The sequence below is a fragment of the Acanthopagrus latus genome, chromosome 2 (assembly GCF_904848185.1).
Source record: "Acanthopagrus latus isolate v.2019 chromosome 2, fAcaLat1.1, whole genome shotgun sequence".
In the NCBI taxonomy this organism is placed as follows: Eukaryota; Metazoa; Chordata; class Actinopteri; order Spariformes; family Sparidae; genus Acanthopagrus; species Acanthopagrus latus.
Window position 1 is genome coordinate 3521111 of NC_051040.1, and position 26067 is coordinate 3547177.

General features: G+C 42.7%; 1 protein-coding gene and 1 long non-coding RNA gene across 5 annotated transcripts in view; both read right to left on the reverse strand.

The window, feature by feature from the left end:
* Positions 1 to 12744, reverse strand: part of prx (periaxin) — a 41119-nt gene extending 28375 nt beyond the window's left edge. Inside the window, exon 1 of one of the 3 annotated variants that reach the window (XM_037080921.1) lies at positions 12076 to 12736. In XM_037080921.1, the coding sequence (XP_036936816.1) occupies positions 12076 to 12133 (58 nt within the window). In that variant the 5' untranslated portion in view covers positions 12134 to 12736. Of the gene's footprint in view, positions 1 to 5466; positions 5735 to 12075 lie in introns of those variants that run through there. The other 2 variants (XM_037080938.1, XM_037080929.1) reach the window with 2 other exon arrangements.
* Positions 12745 to 16055: 3311 nt separating this feature from the next.
* LOC119030710 lies at positions 16056 to 22110 on the reverse strand. 2 transcript variants are annotated; one of them, XR_005078386.1, is made up of 5 exons: positions 21623 to 22110; positions 21079 to 21371; positions 20619 to 20717; positions 16477 to 16596; positions 16056 to 16335 (listed from the first exon to the last, which is right to left on the reverse strand). It is a non-coding gene; the product is annotated as an uncharacterized LOC119030710 (long non-coding RNA). The 2 variants fall into 2 exon arrangements; XR_005078382.1 differs by having other exon boundaries at positions 21079 to 22107.
* Between the last annotated feature and the right edge of the window lie 3957 nt (positions 22111 to 26067).

Here is a 26067-nt window from a genome sequence, read left to right on the forward strand (position 1 = left end):
CTGCAGCAGCGATGCGGCACATGAGAGACAGCTGAGGATGTGTGTTTGTGATTTATTTGTGGCCTGAGGTATTATCAGCAGAGGCCAGATATCGACAAAAATAGGTTTTCTCTTCACACACTTGCATAACGGTACACACACACACACACACACACACAGAGGAAATACCGCAACACTTTTTCACAATTGGTGGCAGCCGGAGTGCATAACACAAACCTTATTGGCTCTAATTTTAGGACAATCGCACGACCAGCGGAGGGAAACTGTTTCTACTGCAGACTGCAGACTGGCTGTAAATACTTCAACAAACCGCATCAGTTCCTAAAAAAAACAAAAACAAAAAAACAAAAACAAAAAAACACCATCGACATGTAGGATTCCTCTGAGAGCAGGAACACAAGACTCCCTCTGCTCTTTGGAATTTAAGGGAAAATGAAAAGTCATTGAAAGTAAATATAAACGGACATGTTTGAATATTTTTTTGCGTAAGAATAGAAATGAAATATTACTTGATATCAGTAAATATGCGACTTTCTGCCGTCTGCATTCGTCTCCTGCAGTTGTGTCACTGTTTCACACGACTCCTGCCTGAAGAAGGTGTGACGGTCAGGTGCCTTAATGACTGAAGCACAGGTAGGAAGTGTTCACACATTCAGGCATTTTTCTCTTTTCAATAGTTGTCTGTGAGCTTCGTGTAAACTACGCAATGTTTGGTCCTTGAATTCGAGGGAATTTGGCTCAGAAACACTCACACTGAAGATTTTCCAGAGATTAAACCTGCAATTTAATGCAGTTTTAAATTATAAATTGCAAATCTGTTTTTTTACTCTGTCTCAGAACTGTTGAATTGATTGTCTGAAAAACAAAATGTCAGCTTCACAGTGACCTTTAAAGGAGAATATCCGACAATTGATTGGTTTGAGGAGCTTCGCACAAAGATGACTGGACAGACGTGATGATGAGTCACCATCAAAACATCACCAACAGAAGAATAAAGACAATATCTGACTAAACACTTTTGCAGTCTTGTGTCATCGTCTCTCTTCTCAAATGTTGCAGGAGCCTCAGACGCTCAACTCGACTCCAACATAACAAAAACACGTCGGCAGTGTGCAGTAATGAACAAATATCAAACACTTAAAGGGTCACTTCACCCAAAGTTACAGGAAAAGCATCTCAGCCAGTCCGATAGTTGTGGTGTTAAGTGGTGTAGTTCTGCCTCCACCAACATACAATGAAGGTGAAAAGAATTTCACCTCTGTCAACATAATTTATGAGGGACTTTTTATTAGTAACTGCGGTGTTATGCACGTTGAACTGTTTACTGGGAGGTCTGTGTAATATCCAGACTAACAAGGACATTGTTTGTGGAAAGACACTCCACTGGTTTAGTTTCACAGATAAAGGTCAGTTTACTGCTCGGGAGGAGAACAAGTGAAAACAGTTATATAACGTCTTTAATGGAGAACCGGCGTTACATACAGGAGGTTCTGATGAAAATACGATATCGGTTGCTTTATGGGAAATACAGGATTCAGTGTCACAAATGACAGACTATCTCTGCTTCAGTTCTGTCGCAGCACTAACTTGTTAAAATTAAGATTTTCTAGACGTTGGGCTTCTCAAACAGCACTTCCTTACTTTGGTATGACAGTGAACTTCAGTCTGTCAAGTCTCACGAGAGTCAAAACCAGTCGGCTGCACTGTTTCAGGAAGAAACTCACTCCTTTGGATGAGGACAAACCTTTTATTTATTTGGCTTTTGTTCAAAGTGACCTACAAACAATCGAAGCCACGGTCGATCGAGGAGAAGCACTCAAAGTTTCACGCTCCACCCAACAAGTGCTTCAAGGCCTCAGGTGCAGGAAATAACACAGAGGTACATATCAAGTGTTGGTGTTCTTCAGATGCTGCCTATCAGTCATCAGTTCATTCACAAGAGCCAACATCAACATGGCATTGTGTTTCTGATCTGCTGTTTGTGAAGCAATCAGATTTTTAAAGAAAGTCTGTTTTCCCTCCTGGTAAAGTGCTGCTGATACTGCCAGAAGATCTGTTTTTGTTGTGATGTGTCAGAATCAAGAGAAACTTAAATCCCCCCCCCCTCCGGTCAAATATGAGGGTTTTTTTTTTTTCTTCTCTTCCCTTCAGTTGAAATGTTTGAGCTTTACTTGTGTTGAATAATTTATGTGCAGAGTTTGACATTAGAAGGCCTGTGGGCATGATACGGGGCATCGCTAACGGTTTGGAAGCCGATATTCAGCATGCGAAGTATCTACAGGACTTCACAGTGACGCCGGAGACATCTCGTTTGAAGTTCTGAAATGACACGAATCTGCATAATCATCTGAGGACGCAACTTTGAGGAATTTGCCAAAATATTAGAGCTTTTTTTTTGTGGAAAAACACGAATCAATACATCTTAAAACACGTCTAGAGGGGAACTTTAAGTCTACAGAAGAAGCAAATGTTGGAAAGTTTCAGTGAATTACTAATGATGTACTTAAAATATTGATTATCTGTGTCTTTCTACATCAAACAGAGCAACTGTGTAGAAGTAAAAAGGGTTGGATGCCTCAACTACCACGACACCACCTCTTTTACAGTCAAAGTTTGTGGAACTTGTTGGTGTTCAGGAGGAAGCAGACTGTGATGTCTGGATGTGTGCTGCACCACCTCAGCAGGAGAAGGAAGAGAAAGCTTGTGGAGCTCAGCGGCTCCATCGGACCCGTGACACCGTCCGGGCTTTGACTCCACCCGAACTGAATGTTTGGGACGTCCTGCAGCTGTGAGACACTTTAGATAAAAGCATCGCCCCCCCCCCACAAAAAAAAGGCTCAAAATCCAAACCGTCCAAGATGGGTGAGACAGATCTCAGGGTGTCTCCTGGTTGTTTGAGACATGAGACACACCCGCAGGCGTGAGCCTCTGGACAGGAAATGCCTCCATGTAAACAGGAAACAGAGATTTCTGACAGATACACACTCATCACATGGTGGGACACACACCATGCAGCTCATCTGGGGATATACATTCACCACAGGCTGTCAACTGTATTTCTCATCTTATAGGAAAAATTATATGTTAGTGGTAGTTTGAATATTAGATGACAGGCGCGCTCGAGTCATTTGTTTACACGAGTCTTCCTTCCTGAAAAATCCTCTCGGCTCTCTGTGTACACTGACGGAAGTTCTCCCTCGTACGTACGTCAAGCAGTGTTTCCTCATGAGGTCTCCCCCTCCTGAGCTGCCCAATCAACTCTTGACCTTACTTCCTGGTCTAAAATTAACCCCACCCACAACCGCAACCACCTCCGCCCGAGGCCTGTCGCCAGGAAACTGCTATCATCATCCATCATTTCATCCGTGACGTCATTTACTCTCAGCTCATGGATGCACACACACACACACACACACACACACACACACACACACACACACACACACTCAGACTACACCCGCTGCTGCGCATCTTCCTGAGCGACAAGTTGCCTCAAAATAAAATTCTTCGTCCACAATAACAAAATGCCACAAGAGTTTGAAACCTGAGATTTTATTTGTGGCATCAGACTCAGACCTGCGATCGCTGTGACAGCTTGTACCCACAGAATTAGTGGAGTGTTCAGTTACTGGCATCCATTTAAACAAGGCCAGCTGGAGTAAAGAGACGCTTGGCATCTACAGTTATGATACAGAGACAACAACAACCTTAACTTCCACATCCACAAACATATTCAAGCATTGCCTACAATGCTGAAAGTGTGCAAAGACAGAAGACGAACAGAAAAAACTGAAGCTGCAACCAGAAGCAAGGTTAATTTAAAAAAAAAGGTTCATTCAGAGAACAAATTATGGTTGTTTAATAAAATATTACCATGATATAAAAATACTTTGTTACAAGTGATAAACCTCCTGGACCACCTCGTTCGCTGTTACCTGTCTGTTAACGCTGTCGGAGTCACTCGCTGTATCTGACATTACAAAAGAGTTAACACTGAATTCAGGCTCAGTACTTTCATAAAAGAATCAGAAGCCTCTGTCTTCTCTTTCACACGTATCAGTTAAAAGCAATAAATCAGCTGCAGCAGAAAAAAGTGGATCGGTCTGAACGGTTCCACCTGAAGGAGAGGAAATCTGGTCCAAGGCGCTAAATGTTGACAGAGAGGCAAGAAAACATGTGACAGGGAAGGACCTTAATATAGAAGTTATAGGACTTGATTCTTTTTGCATGTGTTGTGTCATTTAATTAATGCAAATGGCAGAATTAAGATAACAGGCCATGTTAATGTAAGATGTGTTCTAGTAGTCCGTCCTGCTGAAGATGAAACGATGTTTCTGACTGTGAATTGTAGACGATATGTTGCGTTGTAGAAACAGTCACAGTTTGGATCGTCCATCATGCACACCGACACATTTTCCTCATATTCAGTCTTGTTATCAAATCACAAGGTCTGACATAACGTATGCTCAGTATGTTTTCTGTGGCCCCAGAACTACCCAGTGTGTACATTATGTAACTCACGGGTACAGAGTGGGTGTGTTGTGGCTACAGCCGCCCCTGAACCCACTTTGGGCCAACAAACATACCAGGCCAGTGTACGAGCCCCGCGGTGGAGCTGGAACTGGGGGGCAAACAGATCCGGTGACCATCACGCTGCAGCTGTCGCTGGTGTGTAACATTAAGACAGGGGCGGTTTGAAATGACCGCCTGCTGCCACCAGCAGCTCCGTCAGCTCTGCTCTGCAGCATAAAGCGTCTTAAACTTATTTTAGTCTGGGACACTCTGTTATCAAGATACAACCAGGTGCTTTTTTTTTTTTAAATAAATGTTTCAGTGCCTGGTGCTGGAGGCCACACCCACCTGCCTCTCCTAAAGGTTGAATAAATGCTACAAATAATTCTCAAGTGTTTTTCGACCCCGGTCTGATTACAAAACAGTCTTATAAACTTGGAGTCATAGTGACATGCCACACTGCAAATAGTTACCCTGAAGCCCAGTGAATACTCAAGTGTTTGTAACCAGCAACTGGCATGTTGGAATAAACACAAGCGGCAGCTGTCTCACTTAAACTGTCTTTGCATTTAAACAGCGTGCTATTGTTATCCTCTCAAGTCAGCAATGTGCAGTCTGCAGTCTGCTGCTACATAAACTATTCTGCATAGCTCCCAGCAGCTCCCGAGCTGCCAAATGTTGAAGCAGTATCTCAGAAAATAAAACAAGTTCTCAGGCAGATTTTAAACTAAATTAAACAGACACAGAGTAAAAACGCAGAGCAACAAAGGCACGGCTGCCGAGGATGCCTCGACGCTGCTGCTCCTCCAGAAATGAAGTTTTTTAGTCGCGTTCAGCCACGACTTCTAACACCGGCTGTCCTCTCTGCACACAGCAACACCTTCAGGTATCAGCAGACTGCACCTGGTCATCAGCACAGACACTTTATTGATCCGTAATATCCATCCAGCCTACCTGACTTGTCGTGCCTCCTCCAGCAGTTCAAAGGTGACAGACCTCCACCTGCAGCGGCACAGCTTCAATCTCAGCCTCTCTCTTCTTTCTTTTTCTTCTCACGACTCCCTCTCTCTAACGTTCACTTCCTGTCTGTCCTCAGCTGCTCTCCTTCACTTGTTCTTGTTGCTCTTGGTGGTATTCTCTGATCTTTCCCCTCTCTCTCTCTCTCTCTCTCTCTCGCTCTCTCTCTGTCTAAGGCCTTTGCCCCTCGTCACCAGCCAGCCTGTTGCTCCCCTCACTGAAGCCTCAGGCCTGGCCCGGGCCCATGGCATCTCTGGGACGGACGCATCCGGCCGCCTGATTGGCCCGAGAGCAGAGAGATGCCCCCATATTAGGGCAGAAACAGGCGGGGCTGCGATAAAGGAGGGAGGAGAAGAAGATAACAAAGTTTGTGACATAGTAGACTGTCTGAGAAGTGAAACTACTGACTGTTCCTCCCTCCGTCTCTCAGACGACTGCAGCCTGTCTCCACACAGGAACCTGCACAGCTAAATGAAATCCATCATAAGTAGACACAAAAACAGAGCTGTGCTGGAAGGTGACTTGTATAATCTCTATAAGCTCTAACACTAATTGGTACATTGATTTTAAACGATCTGTGGCCAAGTGTCGTTAATCTTTGGCAGGAGATCGGCACAGTTATCAGGAATATAACGCTAAAGGCTCTTTCCCTTGTTTCCAGGAGGAGTTGACCTGGCTACATCAGCAATATTCCCTAAATGATGCATCTTTTTTTTTTTTTTAAAAACATAGACTCCAGGCTATAAAATAAAAGCTCAAGGGTCAGTCTTTCTACTTTAGATAATGCTGCTCCTCACCTACGATCCAGCTGCATCCTGCTGAGTGTGCATGAAGTGTGCAGCGATTGATCTGCCGACAGGTTCTAAAGAGTTGACCAGCCGGACGGCTTCCAAAAGCGTGACGTACTCTGTTCGTGTTGATGAAGGATATCTGGACGGAGGGAGGAAAGAGCTGGTGTGGTGTGGAGTCACGTGGGGGTTTTCTTTCCAGGAAGTCGACTGTTGATGATTTAGATCTCTATGTCCCAGCTGAACCATCCAACTTCAAACCCAGGAGCCAAAATAAACCTGAACACGGGCTCTAATAAAAATCCCCTCGGTATCTTAATGCCTGGATGAACTTTCCAACAAGTGATGCTGTCGGGAAGTTATTTTTATCCCAAATGACTCAAAATAGGACCAGCAGACCTTGGATCTCATTTTAGAAAGAGTGTGACGTTTCTTTTCAGAAGAGCAGCTGCTGTTGTGAGTTGAACGTGTGTGTGTATGTGTGTGTGTGTGTGTGTGTTTGCTGGCCTTTGTGTTTTCCTATCTGCATTTCAGTGTGTCAGTGTGTATCTGTCTGTACACATGTGTCTGTGTCTTCTTCCTTCCCTGTGTTTGCAGATGGATTGTAGTAAATCACTTGAGGTAGATGAGAGAAGGTTTAGACCTGCTGGACACAAATGACGAGGCTGTTGTTGTTGTTGTCTTTCGCATTTTTTAATATCATTTTTGCATCTTTTTGTAGTTGCTTTGTGTCTCTCTGTGGTTGTTTTACATGTTTTTGTGGTTGTTTTGGCTTTCTTTGTAGTTGTTTTGCATCTCATTGTGGTCTTCCACCTATTTTTGTAGTTGTTCTGCTCTGTCTGTAGTCATTTTGCATCTCTTTGTAGTCCTCCTGTCTCTTTGTGTTTGCTTGGCTTTTTTGTGGAAGTTTTATCCCTCTTTATGGTAGTTTTGCATCTTTCTGTAGCTATTTTGTGTCTGTTTGTAATTATTTTTCCTCTTTATGGTTGTTTTGCATCTCTTTGTCATCATTTTGCATCTTTGTGCAGTCATTTTGTGTCTCTTTGTGGTTGTATTGCATCCCATTGTGGTCATCTACCTATTTTTGTAGTTGTTCTGCTCTTTTTGTTGTCATTTTGCATCTTTTTATGGTTGTTTTGCATCTTTTTGTATTGTTTTGTGTCTGTTTGCAGTTGTTTTGCCTATTTATGGTTGTTTTGCATCTCTTTGTCATCATTTTACATCTTTTTGTAGTTATTTTGTGTCAATTTGTGGTTGTGGTTTGCATCTTTCTGTGTTTGTTTTACCTCTCTTTATCATAATTTTGCATCTTTTTGAATTGTTTTGCATTTTTTAGAAGTTATTTTGCGTCTATTTGTGATCATTTTGTGTCTTTGTGGTTGTATTGCATCTCTACCTATACACCTAGTCATCTACCTATTTTTGTAGTTGTTCTGCTGTTGTTGTAGACATTTTGTGTGTTTTTGTGGTGATTTTGTTGTAGTTAAGCCTCTCTGTGAATATTTTGTGACTCTTCCTGGTCTCTTTGTGGTGTCACTAGTTTCTCTTCCTCTACAGTGAGCTCAGAAGTCGCCCACTGAGCTGGTCTGGGTTCAGTGTCTGTCTCAAGGACGCTTCAGCATGGTGGATGCTGGACAACAGGGCTTGATCCCAAAGTGTTAAACCCACACAAACTGTATCCAGGCTCATATTCAGCACCTGCCACCAACAGGGAGTATTCAAGGTGGCACTAATGTGACACAAAGCAAGACTGACACAACTTCAGACTCACTGAGGTGAAACGAAGTGGAGAAGCTTCACTTCAGTGGAGGGAGTTTGATCGACACTGTCAACACAACTACCAAGCAACAAGTCTGCTGATTCTACCTGGACAAGTATGTCTGTTACATGTATATGAAGACCAATAGAGAGGTCTTTAGATGACTGATCATTATTGGTTATGAATATGTGGCATTATACAATAAAACTTTATTCTGATGAGGAGCTGCAGGGACAGAAAACGGATTACCTCGTCACCCTTGTTGGTTTTGTTTTGCTTGTTAGAGCTGGACAACCTACAAACTCGTCATTCTAATTAGTTCACAAAGTTTGGTGAGCCAAAAACACTCACATGGGTTCTGCAGATCCTTTAAGCCTTCATGGAGACCCGGGGCTTTGTAAGCCACAATCAACTGCCCCTGCCACCCAAACCGTGTGCCCAGCCTGCAGCCCCACAGATGAGCGGTGGATCTGTATCTTGCCAGCGAGCCGTGCAGAGGTGGAGATGCTGTCAGCACAGATCAGGCAGCCAGCACTGTGTCAGCTAACATGGTCATTGTTGCAGTCCAGCTCCCACACAAAGCCAGGATTTAGACATGGGGAAGGCCTGGGACCATGAAATAAGGGCCGGGCCGAGCTGGACAGGGGAGGGATGGAGGGTGAGAGAGACGAGGGAAGTCTCTGCATGCATGTCGCTGTCGTGGTTACTCATTTATTAGAGTGATTTTCTTCCTTGAAACAAAAATCCTCCTCATCAACTTCATTTACAGCCTTTTTCTTCCTCACGGTTTTCCCCTGACAGCAGTGACATGCTGACAGTATATCATATAATACAGTCGCTGGCAGAGCTGAAGGAGCGCTGAGGAGGAGTAGAGTGGTGAGGGAGGTATGACGAAGGGGTGAGGGAGGGGTGGGGTGTGTTGACGGGTGAGGAGGGTGGGTGGGGGAGGCGGGGGCAGCTTGGTTGGCACCGGGCACGAGGTCCCACCAGACTAAAGCTATGCCCTCATCAGCGCTTAAATGGGCCAGGAAACTGGAGCAGGCAGTGTGTGTGTGTGTGTGTGTGTGTGTGTGTGTGTGCGTGTGTGTGTGTGAAAAACATGCCTGTTCTGAGAGGAAGGGTCTCGGAAAGGGAAGGAAACCTGCCAGTTCTTCAGAGGTTATGAACTGAGAGAACTCAGAGTGGCTGCAGAAAATACTCGTTTCTGATTGGCTACAAGGTGTCCTATCATGAATTAAATATCAGGACAGTTCAAATCTAGTTCTACTCAACAAATTAACCACTGCCGGGAGTCAGGGCTCTTCTTGGACATGTGATAACGGCATCACTGCACTCTGAACTCTTTCCAAAAGGCTCACCATGGTGTTTAATCAGCCCAGACACCAGGACATGATGTTTGCAGTTCACCAAACGTGGTACAAACGTAGACGCTTATTTACTAACTTTCACCTAAGGAAGTGAAGGTGGTGAGGCCTTATTACAGCCAACATGATGGCCAAACATCTGACTGCACTGCACACATTTCCATTACCATCCGACCATCCGACCATCTCTCTGATCATGCGATCGTGGCGACCAAACGGGTATTTTAAGCCAAACCGTGACGTTTTCCTCACCCTAACCAAGTGGTTTTTGAGCTTCAGCTTAATCAGAGTGTAAACACATCGAGAGAAATAGAAAACTCAACCTAAACAAATGTCAAGTTGCAACATAAAAATAAATTCAACTTTGAATTATCTGTGGTTTTGCGGAAACGCACATTTAATCTGGCGTTTGGGTTGTTTAATTCATCAGAAAGACTAAACTTCTGCCCGTACTTCCGATGACAGCCCTGATGATTTCCTCCTACCAATGTCAGCACACTGCTCAGCTCTCACCTCCTCTGAGTCTGACAGTTGATATTTCAAACAACTAATCTGCACCTGATGTCAGGCATCAACGATCAGCCAATCAAAAGCTGGTATTACATGCCTAAAAACTGTTCTTCATCCTGGAGACGCAGCCTCTGTCAGGGCACGTCAGAATGTCGAAAAAAGGTTTCAGGTGGAGGAGGGGGGTTTCCTAAGATACTCGATAACACACACACACACACCCACACCCACACCCACACACACACACACACACACACACACACACACACACACACACACACACACTCGCAGAGGAAGGAGCTTGCGTCTGTTCAGCTCAAACTCACCGGCTCGAGCAGATAAACTAAACAGTGCCCAGTGACACACAATGCTCACTTCCTCCGTCAGCTTCGCCTCGACCTGCAACTGAACGACCTCTCTGCGCGCTGACCTGACCTCCAGGTATTAATAGAGACGAGTGGGAGGAGTCCACTTTCCCAAATTCCACAGTATGCATGGTATGTATATAAATACACATCCCCTTTTATTTTATTTCTCATTAGTCCAAAGCAAAGCAAATATTACTGAATGTTCTGTGAAAAGAGTTGAGGGAAAAACAAATCTGTGTTTCAGGTCGAAACATTGAACAATATTTCAATATGAACACTGAATAAAGTAACTGTAACTTACAGTTTCCTGATTGATAACAAACTATGCAGCTTAAAGCCTTTTAAGATGATTATTACACAGTGTAGTCTCTGGATTTGACAATGTTCATCCCTCAGACTGAGGGCTGGGACCTCTGACTGGACCTGTGGTTATTAATAGAGACACCTGAGAGAGTAAACAATGAACTGCTGCTAGATTTATGTCAAAACTGAAGTAAAACAAGAAAACTTGAAACATCATTCAACACAAAAGTGTAATTTCACTTCCACAAAATTGGATTCCTTGTATGCAGCAATGTGATGCAGCATCCTCCAGTTTTATCACAATCTAATATTCAGTGGATTTAATGTGAAGAGAATGAAATGATGCGTCAGGCGTGTAGGCTACGTAGACCTCTGAGAGGAAATCAACATCCAAGTGTCTGTAACTTTGCACAACACTGCTGACACCAACACATCCTGTGACACCGAAGACGACTCACTGCTTCCAAAATGACATGATCGTTGATCTTCACATTAACATTGTCCAGTTAAAATAAGTCTTGGTCGACTTTTGGTTTCACATGAGACACAAAAAACATCCTCCCTACATGGACTTCTTCACCTGACTTTCTCCTTGGCTGCTGTAATAATGACCACAGCCACTAGAGGTCGCCACTTAACAACAAACATAAATACGGGTCACAATAAGCTGCTGGCACAGTCGACCTGTGTGGTCGTTTTTCTGATGAGGGCAGGCTGGTTAATGGCAGCAAGTCACCAAATCTTTCACTCAGCTATTAGAAAACCTTAATCAAATCAAATCATCATCATTCTGTCATCATAATTAGTTACATGATGCTGTCGACAGAGACAGAAGTGATCAAGCATTAAACACAGTATCAGCAAATAGTCGACATAAACCGGGAAAAGTCACCACAAAACAACCGTAAGTATCGAGCCACATCTGATCTGTCACTCTCCACCTGTTTCCTCACTGAAGGTCATCTGTATCAGCTAAAAACTTTATAGGTAAAAGGTAAAACAAATCAAAATGTGATGCAGGCAGCTTCTTCTAAAAATAAGCAGCGATATGAAAACTAAATTTTCCAACCACAGAGCCAGAAGCATCATCAACAACATTATAAAAAAGCAGTTTGAATCAGGAGAAAAGTTGTCGTGATCGTGGTGGATGATGTGTGACAACATCGTTCAACTCATGTCAGACTGTTTCAGTTTTTACAGACAGGGTTTCTTATTGAATTCTGAACAAACTACTGCTCATGTTCTCATTAAATCCGATGGTAATCCTACCCAAAGTAACTCCCAAAACTATTTCAGGAGAAAATGGAAATGCTTTTGTCAAATAATCCAGTTCATCATTATGTGATGACTGCTTTCCACTTTTCTGTAACCCACTAAAAATGTTCTACAGATGTTTTACAAGGCAGCTGTGCTTGTGTTGCTCCGTGTAGTAGAAGAAGAGACGTATTGGTCCTGACCTGCATTGGAGGAAGGCGTCCAGGTGACTCTGAATATTCCACGCAGACACTCACACATGGTCCGCGGCAGGAAGTCGACGGAGGAAACACACCGATGGAGCGGCCCACACGCGGGCCGTGAGGCTGGGAGAGCTGGGCGGCAGAGCTGTGGGGAGCCAGGTGGGTGTCTGAGGCGATCTGGGGGTCGCTTTGACTGTTTGGGCCCACGGGAGACCGAGCTACACTGTCAGCATGGAAATAGAAAGAAAGCAAGAGAGACAGAGGGTGGAGGGGTCCTGGGGTTGGGAGGGATGGATGGATGGATGGATGGATGGATGGATGGATGGAGGGTACAGAGAGGAGGGGAGGGATCAACAGAACGACAGACAGACAGAAGAAGAGAGGGACTGTCTCATCAGTGTGTGTACATATCAACATATGGACCACTGAACTTTCTTTTTCCGCCGCAAACCACCATAGAGTGAGAGATGGATGTATGTGTGTGTGAGGGAGAGGCGACAGCAGCGAGACAGGACAGAATAGGGGTGTATTAGCACTAGTGGACAGTCAGCAGTTTGCTCCAGCCCCATGTAAAGCCCTGCTCCATTGTTTGCTCTGCTGGAGGCTTTAGCTGCGGCCCAGCAGGGCCTTGTTACTGGGCTTAGAGGGGCTGGACGCTGGATACCAGTCAGACACCACCACAGCCAACACACCTCCAGCGGGGGAGCACAACTTCTGCCTTTGGGTGTTTATCACCGAGTGAACAGAAAATGTTTCTGCATCAAAATGTGTGAAAAAGAGCAGAACGTTGTTGAGTTATGCACTTCAGTTATCAGGAAATGTTCCCAGTGATCCATATAAATTCTAGGCAACCGTGTGTTTCTTTTTGGTCGCTTTCTAACTTCTGTGAGAGAGTCAGAGCGTGAGGAAGGAGGTCGGTGAAAGTGACTCAGCGTAACATGAATAAAACTTTAAATCATTACGTTGTCTGTTAACGTTTCTGCCTGTGTCACAGAGATGGATTAACCACGACGGGTGACTCACAGTGAAGACAACAACCGTCATGATCCAGATTTGCTGTAAAAATTGTCTGAACCTTTGTGTGCTTCCATGGCAACCATCTCCAGCTCCAGTACATGTGCTAATGTGACCTGTGAGACTAACAGCGATGATGTAATTCTTGTGAGAAACAGGAAGCCATGGGATTGTTTGTGATGGCTGCCCATCTAAAGAGCCTGTTAATGCAGCACTGTTTCTGGGCCAAGTCGTTACCTCCGTCTCCATCCTCCATCCTCCAGCCTCCATCCCCCAGCCTCCAGCCTCCATCATGAGCCTTCTTCATCCCTCCAGCTGCAGCTCTGTCAAACAGCCTCGCTCTTCCCCTTCCCGTCACTCCATGTTGATGCTGCACCATAAGATCAGGAGATCTAGAGCGTCACAGGAGACACAGAGTTGGGTTTTGTTGGCTATAAAATCAATCCAACTCTTAACGCCAGAAACATACGATTGTGTCCAGTCGTCTGGCAGTTACGTTGTAATAATTAAGCAGTAAAACTATGACAACAGTACTTTCTGAACTTGAAGCAGTCACATGTACTTGTGGCTGTAGTGAAGCCATTAGTCTGAGTGGTATCCTCACAGATAAAACAAATTAAATCCTCTCTCTGACCTGATGTTTATGTCGTTGTCCTCCACATTGATAAAAACGTCCTCCCACTGAGGATTTTGTGGATCTATAAACACGTAAAACTACTTTCTTCCTTGCTCCCAGAGGACAAGAGTCATAATTCTCCTGCATTTTGCTGCAATGACTTTTCTCAGAAGGATATTCTCAGATTTCAGGCGATTGCAATATTTGCTACGATTTATCGTCCGAGGACCAAATGAACCAAAATTCATCCCAATCATAATCACACCATGTTAACTGTTAAATGTTGGTATTTTACATTTTTGCAAAGCAGGAATTAATCATATGAATGATATCAATATTTCTACATGTCATGTCATGTTCATATTACATAAACTGATTTTAGTGGTGGCAGTGTTACAGCTCGATGAGTTACTGTCTTTAACGTAGAGAGCCAGGAAATGAAATATGATTCTCCTTAACTTAACTAAGTTGTTTTTGTGCCTAAATCTAATCGGACCATGAGCACAGAGTTGCCCCAACATAAAATTGGACCTGAAGAAATTTTAAGTTGCAGCAAAGGAAATATAAATAATATTAAGTTGCAACATATCCAATATTTAAATGCCTTCTAAAGCTCCAAACTCTGACTTTATTTTTTGCCCTAGTTATTCTAAGTTAGTATTAAATTTCAAAAGATATATTTGATCTGTGATTCAACAACGTTGAGATTTCTGGTGTGAAGCTCCGTCAGGTGTCGGGGTGATAAATGTAGTTTTCTGTGCTCATTAGAAACTGTGTTTGTCTGCCACATGCCTCAGTTAATCCCTACAAAGTGCAGAGTAGTTGAGAGCTGAGTCATCGAGGATGGAGCCACACACACACACACACACACACACACACACACACACACACACACACACACACACACACAGCTAAAGCCCTGAGAATCCTGTGGGTTTAACAGAAAGTGACTCAGACGGATCACACAGGTTTTCTTCTCTCGATGCCCACTCACAGCTCAGACCTTCAAGCTTAAAACTGTTGTCGACAGCACTCCTCTACTTTCCCTCCGCTCAGACGGATGAATAATTCCTTTTGAGCCACGAGTCGTCAACTTCATGCCGTCAGAAAAGGCCACTTGAAGGAGGAGCAGGACGGCAAACCAACCGGAGCACATCTGTGAGCAAACAGCGGCCGCTTATTGTTGTTGTTTTCTGGACAAATCTCACTGTTTTGTTTTTTGGGCAATGACACGGAGACACTTCCGCTCTCCATCTGTGAAATGAAAACTTGCCCTACAGTCGTAACCTTCACCAGCCTGCGGAGAATCATTCTGTTACAGTTTGCAAAGAAATGTTGAGGACCCAAACGCAAGACACACACAGGCAGGCAGGCTAATCCACAAAGAACCAAAGACGAGTACAAAAACCAAAAGAAGTACAAACCAGAAGCTCAGGGAACACAGGCAGGAATCCAAAAACACAAGGGCAGAAAACACGAGGAGAAACACAGAGACACAGGGAATAACGCAGAAGGAAGACGAGGAGGCTGATCAGGGACAGGTGGATCTAATCAGGACAATCACAAGGGAGGGAAACAAGAAGAAGACGGGATGTAACACAACATGACACCTGAGGACGAACCGACAAAACCAAAACTAACCCCAAACCTTGACACAGGGTCAGTTGAGCTAACATGCTAAACTGAGATGGTTAAAAAGGTAAAACATGTTAGCGTTGTCACTGTGAGCATGCTAACATGTGTAAATCCCGGCTGTGACTGACAGTACAGCCTCACAGTGTTCTCCATCCTCCTTCTCTTCTTTATTTCTTACCTCCTTTATTTTTCTTCATCGGGCGATCTGACAGCAGGAAAATCTCTTGAACCTCTTCAACACTCCACCTCTAAAATAGATTTAATTGTTTGATCTAACCCGGATATGTCAGAACCCGTCCTGGTGACGAGCAGTAAGATTTAACTAACAATTATACAGATTGAGGGTCTTTTTTTGCTTATGTGGGTTTCATAACCAGGTGAAAGTTCCTCGTAGCACATTTAAATAAACTTTTACTGCAAATGTTTGTTTTTCCGCTTAAACAAGTAGGTGATTTTTTTTTTTACTAGTTGGCCACACGAGCATCCCCATGTGGGATTAGTGACAGACCTTATGAAGAGGCGTGTAAGAGAGGCCATCGTGGAGAGCAACTTTTTTGGCAATCCTCTTTTGTGCTCGTACAAAAAAAGAAAAAAAGTATGAGTTGAAAACCTTGAATGAGTCACACTGTCGGCACTTCAGATCCATCAGAGGCCGACAGAATTAATCTCATCAGTCAGGAGAGGATGGAAATGATCAAGGAGTGAAAAAAAAACAGATGGTTAAAGCTTTTATTTTAATTGTTTCACAGTGTTTGAGAACAATGTGATGCTGACACACAGAGTTCACATGTAAAGAGGCTAAATAATCCAACACAATGACAAAAAGACCCAGAGCAGATTAGATGAATTGACCTTTACATTTGTTTATACGTTGAAACAAATCAGATTTGAATCATCTTGATGCTGTATCTCTGAACAGTCCAGATCCAGCTGGATGTGTGGATGTGATGATGCAGTTCTTCTCTTGGCCTCGGTGCTGCTGGTTCTGATCGGGCCTGGAGGAGAGACAGACGGAGAGTCCTGAAGGTAAAGACAGATGTTTCCACGCTGCCAGTCTGCGTACAGTACGCTTCACACGGATCGACAGACAGCGTTCACACTCACATCCACAAGGACAGACAGAGTGTCTGACAGACCTGAGGTCAGATATAATGCCGTCTGAGAAGCATCTCTGAGCCACTTGCCTGCTCGCTCTGCTCTCGTCTCTCCGACTGCAGTTCATCCACTGTCAAGTGTTGCAGCAGGTCCGGTCACATCTACAGACCACATGAGAGTTCATGTTTTAAAACAGGGTTATACCTTTAAGACTGTAAGATGAGTAACTACCTAACATCTTTATGAACTCTGAATATGTTTTTAAATGTTTCACAGACTAGTAATAAGACAGAAACCAACCTGGCAACCTGAAAACACACGTGGCTACATTAGTGTGTGTTGTCTCCAGCAGACAGTGGATCTGAAAATGTATATTTAATGTGATTTATTTCTTTTGTTGATGAACATTTTATGTAATTTACTCATATAATGACTTCATTATTAGTGGGATTAGTAGGATAGTTCGTTTTGCATCCCTTTGAATTGTTAAACCATTTTATCATTACTGTAAACTAATGAGTGTTGGAGCTGATGACTCATTAAGTGAGAAACTTGTGTGTGGCCGTTAATTAAGGACTTGCTTACTCTATAATTAACCTGCTCTTAAGCTTCTAATACAGTGTCACAGAGATGTCAGTTTATAATGAGCTGACAAAAGGGATTTGGAGACCTGGCAACCCAGATGCTGTTATTGTCTTATTCAGCAAGTCGCCAGAATAAAACATTGTTATTGTTTGTTTCTGTTATATTTGATTTGAGTTGACATGTATCAACATTTTTACAATGCATGAATATTACGTGTCTGTATATTAGAACAATGGATATCGTTTATGATACTCTGAACATTTTCTCTTCTCTTTGTGGCGACTGAACCTGATATTTTAAACTAAAACATGATATTTTCTTGAACCTAACCATTTGTTTTTTTGTGCCTAAATCCATTTGGTTGCCTTAGACTTTTAAAAAAAATCTTAACTCATAAACTTTGCTTTATTAGGGAGTGGTAATAAAATAAGTTAGGACACATCATCCATCCATCCATCATAAGGTAACATCCACCCAGGTGTAGGTATGTAGTGGGGCCCCATCAGGCAGGTACGATCAGCACCAGCCATGTTGAGGGACGACGCCACCGCTTACTGTTCGCACCCTCGTCACCACATCTGTCTACTGAGAAGACACCGTGGTAATTAAAGTGCAGCTCCTGGTCCACACACACACACACACACACACACACACACACACACACACACACACACACACACACACACACACACACACACACACACACACACACACACACACACACACACACACTCCATCCTGACGTCTACACAGGAACTATAATCTGTGAATTATAAGGCTTAATTATATTTCGTTCCACCCCCGTAGTTTATTTTCTCATATTTGTTTTTGTACTTTTATACTTTTGGCTGTAATTTGTTATAATATTTTTTCAGTGTTGGAAGTCATTTTCTATTAAATTACTTTCTTTAATAAAGAAAAAGACACAAACAAACACAACCTGAAGCCGTCAGTGTGAATTTGTTACGTTTGGATTTCTTTCTTTTATTTTGCACTTTGCCTCTTTTGTCACGTTGATTGATTATCCGACTCTTTTCTGTCGCCGCTCGTCTCGACTGTTTGTTGTTGCTTTGTGTTGAAGTGAGATGTTTCAATAAGCTGCCTGTTCGCTGATTGCAGCTCTACTTACTGTGTTTCTGAAACGATTTCATCATATTATTTTCTCTCTGTTTTTCATCACTGAACAAAATCAACTTCACGTCTCCTCCAGAGTCACTTGATCACACACAGAAACATTTTGATCTGAGGAATCAAGTTGCATCAGAATGTGAGTTTCTTCTTAGAAGTATAACTATTCTTTATAATCATGTCTCTCATATTATTATTGTCTAATAATCATTTACTATCAGGAATGGCCCCCTTTTTTTTTTAACCAGTCTGCAGATTCTCCACTGCTGCTGGATACTCCGGATTCTCCAGACACTCCCGTTCAGTCACTTCTGGGAATGGGGTGGAGAGGACCACACACACAGACACACACACAGACACACACACTCACACTCACACACACACTTTGCGGGTCACAGGACGGGTGGGGGCTGGATGGTTTTGGATGATTAACAGGGAGACAGAAATAACCTCCTGGGTTGGGCTGAGCTGCGTTCCACGACCCCCGAGAACACCAAATAGTTTACACACCGGGGAGTGACATGTTGGAGATACCTCAGAGGACGTGTGTGTGTGTGTGTGTGTGTGTGTGTGTGTGTGTGTGTGTGTGTGTGTGTGTGTCCAGGTTTAGCTACATTTGTGAGGAGCAGCAAACGGCAGCTGACTATTTCTGTTAGTCTTGGTCGCTCCTCGTACTGAGAAAATGCTGAAAACTCTGAAGAAACGAGTGAAAAGAAAAGCAGGCGGGTGTGATAAGTGGAGACGGGATGAATCGTCTCATAAAATATTCTGTGTATTTGTTTTAAAGCAGCTCTCGGTCAGTAGGGGTGTATCCATCACACAGCACGTCTCAGCCTGGGCTGCAGTCAGCAGAGACTGGGTGTGTTTGATCCTCTCATGCAGACACACCCATGAACAGCCGGATCCAGTGGACCACAGCTGGAGCTTTTATTCCCACAAACATCTGGGCTGAGATTCATTAGAAAAAAAACCAAAGACGCCTCATAAAACACAGGATTAAGTCATCGAGTGAAGATAAAAACTGGGCTCTTTTAAGAGCATCGTAATGAGACACCTTCCAGACTGTGATGACGATTTGTTCCCTGCTCTTCTGGTGAAACGTTTAAACTTTTTGATTTAACTGTTCTCAGATTTTCAGCCTGAGTTGAGTCGAGACGAGAGCTTGAACTGTGTGTGACGCGACACACGAGCCTGTCGGTTCAAACCTGCTCCAACACTACAGACCAGTGTTAGAAATCTGCTACTGCAACACGACGCACACCAAACAAAACCTCCCCGAGGAAATGAGAGCAGAAGTAACTAGGTAACCTGACAAGTTGAAACAGGAAGTGATGGTTGGTTCTCTCTTCTGATTGGTTGATCTATTTTAAGCGCTCCTCGTGGTCCTCGTTACTAAATCTGGATGTTGTAACGACTTACATAGAAAGGTAATGACACACATTTTGTGATTGATTGGTCGCACAAGAAATGAGGTTCACACATAACGGTGAATATAAACATGAAGTTGAGCCGTTACCATTGGTTGAAAAGGCTTCACCACAATATTTTAATTATCATTTTATTGGCTAAAATCCCTTTTTTATCTTCTTCAGAGAAACAGTGACGAATGTTTAACGTGTGGAGAAGTTTATATGATTCACTCCTACAAGATAATTAATCAATAACTCTTCATAAAACCAAATTATTAATTAATACTTAATGTAGAACTCGTAATGATTAACTTATTCCTGCTGCTCACAAATGATGAAGTTATTTTGACTTCATGTGATCAATTCACACTTTAATAAACTTTTATGTGTTCCATCTGATTTTATCTGTGAATTAACTGACAAACAAAGTCACAGTTAATTATATTTAATTTATTTAATGGTCTTTTAATTTGAATGTTTGTCACAATAATTGATGATCAAACTCTTTGTCTGTCTTCACTCATCAACTTGTGTTGAAGTGAGATTTCTTTTAAATAATTAACTGATCGTTTGTTAGCAGTGAAGAAATGGCTCTGCATTAATTAACTGATGCATTAAATCATCATGAATCAAGCATTAATTAAGGATATGATTTATATCTTTATTTTTAAGTGCCACCAGTGAATATTTTTGCTTTAATGAAATCCTGAAACTAAATTATAGGTGACTGTAAAAAGACAAAACTCTTCTATTAATGACAAAATCACACCTGGAACCAAAGCACTCATATAAATCTGCTTTTAACACCTGATTTAAATGATTTCAGCTTCATTTTTTTAGTGATTTTGTGTTGATGTGTTCCACATGAAGCACTTTGTAACTCTGTTTTTAAAGGTGCTGTATGAATAAACTATAATGATTATTATTGTACACAGTTGGTAAATCTGAAACAAACTCAAACACACATCATGGACGTGAGAGGTCTGAGCACAGAGGAGTGTGTGTGAGCAGGTTACAGTTATTTATAAAGCAGCAGCTGCCTGCTGATGGACATCATGTACCTTCAGCAGCCCGAGGACACGAGCTGAGCGGCGGGGACACTCAGGACATCAGGCGGCCTCTAATCCGGCCGGAGGCGCTGAAACTGCGCACACAGCAGTCTGAGAGATGAGCAGCAACAAGTCAACAACAACAAACACACAAACAAACACACAGAACTTTGTATGTTGTCGTCATGCTGACAGCAGGAGGACAGAGTCAGACACGTGGTGCTTCATTAGTGAAGATCAAACCGTGAAACTTTGATTCCCATCCTGCGGCACACATCGCCGTTAATTAACCACATGCCGTCAACAGACAACAGCCTGTGAGACTTGTAAGGTCGACTGTCAGAGACCACAATCAACAAGCTGAGGAGGAGTTTGAGCAAGACGCAAATTATTTTACTAACAAAAGAAAACGAAAAAAAAAGAGAACATTTTAATCAGCTTTGGACTGAAATGTGCTCCTATATCCTCTTACCTTCATTCCTCTGAAGCAGCCGCCCCGGTTTGGATCCCCGCCTGGAAAACTTTGCAGCCTCACCCACAAACTCACAGCGTCTTTACGCACCGAGCAGGCGGCAGCATCTGCGCGCAGGACGACGCCAAAGACAAATGTCGCTCGTCTGCGATTCGAAACCGCATCTCATCGACTCAGTCTCCACTTCAACCTCTCCGCTCCAGCAGGGACACACGACACAACAGGCTGGCTGTGTGCCGCCATGTCCGCCCTGCTGACCGGGTGTCCGCGCCGTTAACGCTCCTCCTCCGCAGCTGTGCGCAGATGGAGGCTTATATGAATGTATGGACACAGAGGAGCCCAGCAGCTCTATTGTACTGATGCAGACACAGCAGAGACACGCTCACAACAGGTGGCCAGAGGACTGAACAGCTGCTGTCTACTGTCAGTCTGTTCTGTAATATAAACTGCACATATATACGTGTATATACAGCCCAGAGGAGACATTTAGACAGTTGTAGCTTTACTTTTTTTCAGTCTATCTACTTTGGGGCAAATATCTTACAGTTTAGTTTTCATCTGTTGGCCTCAGATTCTTGACTCAGCATCAGACAGACTTCAGGTCCTGGAGCTGCAGCTGAAGGAGCAACATGAACGAGTCAAAAGTCTCTTCGATGAGGCAGTAAAATTCCCCCCAAACTCAGAGGACCCCAGGACCCCTGAATGCATCCACTCATGGTTAGATTATGAGACATAAAAACCCCTTCAGGAGCAAGAAGCAGAACTATTTAAATCCTTCTACTGGCTTGAAAACTGCAGCTAAACTTGAGTATCATGTTTCCTGGAGGTGGAGAGCTTCTGTCAGTCTGCTGTTCAGAGGCGGTTCCTCATATGGACACTGAAGGTGGCTGAGGTCCGCCCAGGGTGTCATGCAAGCTAGGACCGCCACTGATTAGGGGAAAACAGGCTATAAATAAGAGCAGAACCACATGGGGCTACATGACCTATATTATATATGTACACAGAACCATTATTCTGAAAGAGGGCAGCTCAGACAAACTTCATACACAGATTTTAAGAAGATAAGGAAGTTGTTACAGCTCTTAGTTTGTGTTCTGCTTGTAGTATCTCATGACTATGTCATGAGATACTACAAAATCTAAAAATAACATTTCTAAAAATAACATTTCTTGTGCATCTTATACTCTTTTTAATGTGCACATTTAAATGATCCAACCTTTTATTCACTGAAATCATTCTAATGTTCTGTTTCAGTGTAGCATTTGAAGCCCCTTTCCAAAACTCGACTGTTAACTGATGATAAAAGAATTTCGAAGAACTTTTTTTTTTTTTTTTCCCCACCGGATTTTCAATACTTCCTATTTGTGGCTTTTATTCTGAATGCGCCCCAGTATTTCCGGTCCACGCTGAGTGCCGCCATCTTGACGCAGCTGCGTGTCTGGTGGAGGTTTGTTTTGGGTTGAGGACGCGGCGGGGCGGGGCGGAGCGGGGCGGAGCTACACACACAGAGGAGTGAGAGATGTTCCCAGATGGAAGAAGAAGAAGAAGAAGAAGAAGAAGAAGAAGAAGAAGAAGAAGAAGAAGAAGAAGAAGAGATGACTTCAGTGACTCTGTCCTGAAAGACAACAACAGAGGAGGCGGAAAGAGACTAAAGTCTACAGAACAAACATAAAACAAACTGGTATAATCAATTAGTGCATTTTTAAAAAATATTAAAACAGAACTATTAAAGAATGAAGGAGAATATCAGCAAAATACAACAGGAAATAATTTTTATTCATTATTTTTATTGTAATGACCCTGATGCAGGACTTAGAGTATTTCTACACTGTAGTATTGTTACTTTTACCTAAGTACAATCAATATGTGATCCTAGAATCAGTGATTTATCATTTAGGCAGACGTGTTAAAGTTGTTTCACCTTCACAAAAAAACTAAACAAAACCTCAAAAGTTTGATAATTTCAAACAAGTATCAGATTTTGGAGGACCTTAAAACTAAAACTGGAGTTTTGTGGATATTATGACATTATGTGGGATTTTATCTCTTTAAGATTATTGATGATCATATAAATCAGCTGTTTTAAGAGCTGAATCATATGTATTTGTTGTTTTTGAGCGATTTCAGCTGGCTGATTGCAGTTGAACAGCGTTGAGACTAAAGGTTTGTCTCTTTAATTAATATTCCTTTTATTAAACCCACAGAAGGGAAATTAACATTTTTAGCACATATACATTTATATAAAATAAATACGCGTTAATCAGTTATTCAGTGCACACATAGGCACTATTCTATTACAACCAGCAGATAATAAACCACAAACACAAAACATACACACTTTGTGTGTTTTACTGATTCACCCGGCAACAAGCGAAGTCACAGCTGCAGCAGCCGGCCTACCAGTCTGATTACCATGGCAACCAGCATGCCACAGCAGTGTGAGAGAGTGTGTGTGTGTGTGTGTGTGTGTGTGTGTTTTGCTGAATCACAGGAACAGGAAGCCGCAGCATCAGTCTTTATAGAGAATCTTATTACAGTAATAAAAACCTGATGCGATAATAAATCTAAATCGCTGTGGTTTTAAACTGGGATCATCACAAACTGAGTCTGCAGAGACAAACACTTTGACAAGTAAACAAAGAAGAAATGCAGTTCAAAGTTTTTGACACCGAAACAAAAAAATCCCAGAAAAAGAAACAAGATAAACAGTGAAGAGGTTGATTTATGTCATTCATCCATCTCGTCTTTGTTAACAGCCTTTAAACCCACAGACTGCGATCACCTGTCCATGCTGTGACTGGTGCAGTCACTCAGTAAATACACTCTCTGATTTTGATGTTTGACTGTTTTGACGTCACGGTCGCAATAACATTCATTTGATTCAGATTTAAAATATTATTGACAAGTGAATGATAATGTTAATTGCAGTTTATAAACTTGTTAAAACAGGCCTCACACATGACAGAGATGGACCTTTTTATAGTAGGTGGGATGTTTAATGTAGGAGTAAAGTAAGCTGCAACTGTTAATTGATCAGGAACACTTTGGTGTTTTTGAGTTGAGAAATGTTAATATATCATTTAACTCGTCAGAAAGTGTTATACTTTCGGTAGCGGGTCATCTGATCTACCTGCAGGACTGACGTGAAACATTTAGCGATAAAATTATACATATATGTGGTTCCTGTCATAGCAGCGTCTATAGCAACCACCATAGCAACGATATCATCGGTAACAGCCCCACAGTTTTTCACTGGAGATCAAGGGAATGGCAGCCATGTTTTTCTTCTCACAGCCAGAAAGTTGGCGGTTACGTGACGCGGACGCAGGCCAATAAAAAGGAAGAATAGGCCAAATGTTACTGTGAAACTACAACATTTTATCCTGTGGACCAACGTAGCTATTATACAGACTGGGTTGATGACACATAAACTCTGGAATGTGCATGCATGCTAAGATTATGTTTTAACCTAATCTGGACGTGGAGATGTTGGAGTGTTATTTTAAGTGGTTCACTTGTAACCTAGTGACTGCTGCAGCTGTGTGTATGGGTTCTGCTACTATAAAGGATGAGGAGAGACTCCCTCTCTTCAGTCATCAGCTGTCTGCTGACGATGTGTGACTCTTGCTTACAAGCAATAAAGAACTTATAGAGAAGAAATATTGTGTCGAACTTGATGTTTCACCAACTCTCATCTGCAATAGAAAAGCGACTGATTTGCAGTTGCCACAACAGTTTGTATAGCCTGCACACAAAAAAACCACAAAACAAACAGACAGATGTTTTCTGTTTGTTATGCATACGTGAAATAACTGAAGCACTGCTGCCCTGAGGAATGACAGTAAAATGACTTTCTGCAACACCCATCTGACTCTCAATATACAAACTGGGTAGAAACAGTGTTTGTGACGTGCATCAGTGTTGCAACATCCTCCTTCTCAGGACTCATGATCTGAACATTTCTAAGTGATAACAGAAAGTTTCCTGAAAACATGGTGCTGCTGTCCAATCAAAACCACTCATCTCCCAAGTGTGAACTTTTCATGACCTAAGAAAGTTTATCAGCGACTGATCAGAAAACATCCTGCTCTCATTTCTTTCCTCACCCTGGGCCCTAATACTCCTCCGTATACAGCAGCCATGTTTTCAGCTTTGTGGCGATGCATTTTTCAGGTGATTCACTGAGTTTGTTAAAGGTTTGTTTGGCTTCAGAAATACGAGAACCGTCTCAGCTCATAACGGACCTTCAGTTTGATCACACAAATCAAAAACACCACATTTGGAGATTACATGGTTTTGACTGGAAAACATTTGAGTATCTTCAAGCTGTGGTACAATCTGACCAATAACTCTGGACACACGCACCCGTAAAATCTGCCACCAAGTAATACAATACACGTGTAATACATGCCACAGCAGTAGGTGGGGATGTAAGGTAAAACAGGAAGGCTGTTTTAACCAATCAAAATAGTTTAAAACCTGAAAGGAGCAGCGTGGCAAATACCAAAACCCAAACAACAATGGCGACTCGAAAGGGTGCATCGTTTGTTTGCTAGCAGAAGGAGCAGTCTTCTTCATCCAGGCGCCGCTGTTGTTGCATTAGTTTGAGCAGCTGGACATGACAGCTGAACACAGCTGTCAGCAAGACAATAAACAACAACTTTCTCACGTCCATTTTAGCCAAGTTATCAAGCGAAGCTAGTTAACAACCTCTAACTGTCATTACTCTCTGTGTTTACATTGCTGTGCGTGCAATATTTACAGAGGCACGCGCTCAGCTCTGACGTAAGCAATGGAAATATTTGGGGTTGTCATATCCCTCTCCTGCTCCTCCCCCCTCCTCTCTGACGGAGTCTCCAGCCTGAGTTTCTCCACCTTCACCTGCATTACTGTTAGCACTCCCTGCCTCGTTGTCCACTTCTGGGTCCTGCCAAAAACTAAGGCAACAACAAGCTGATTAGAAATGACAAATATAATTCAGTTATTTAT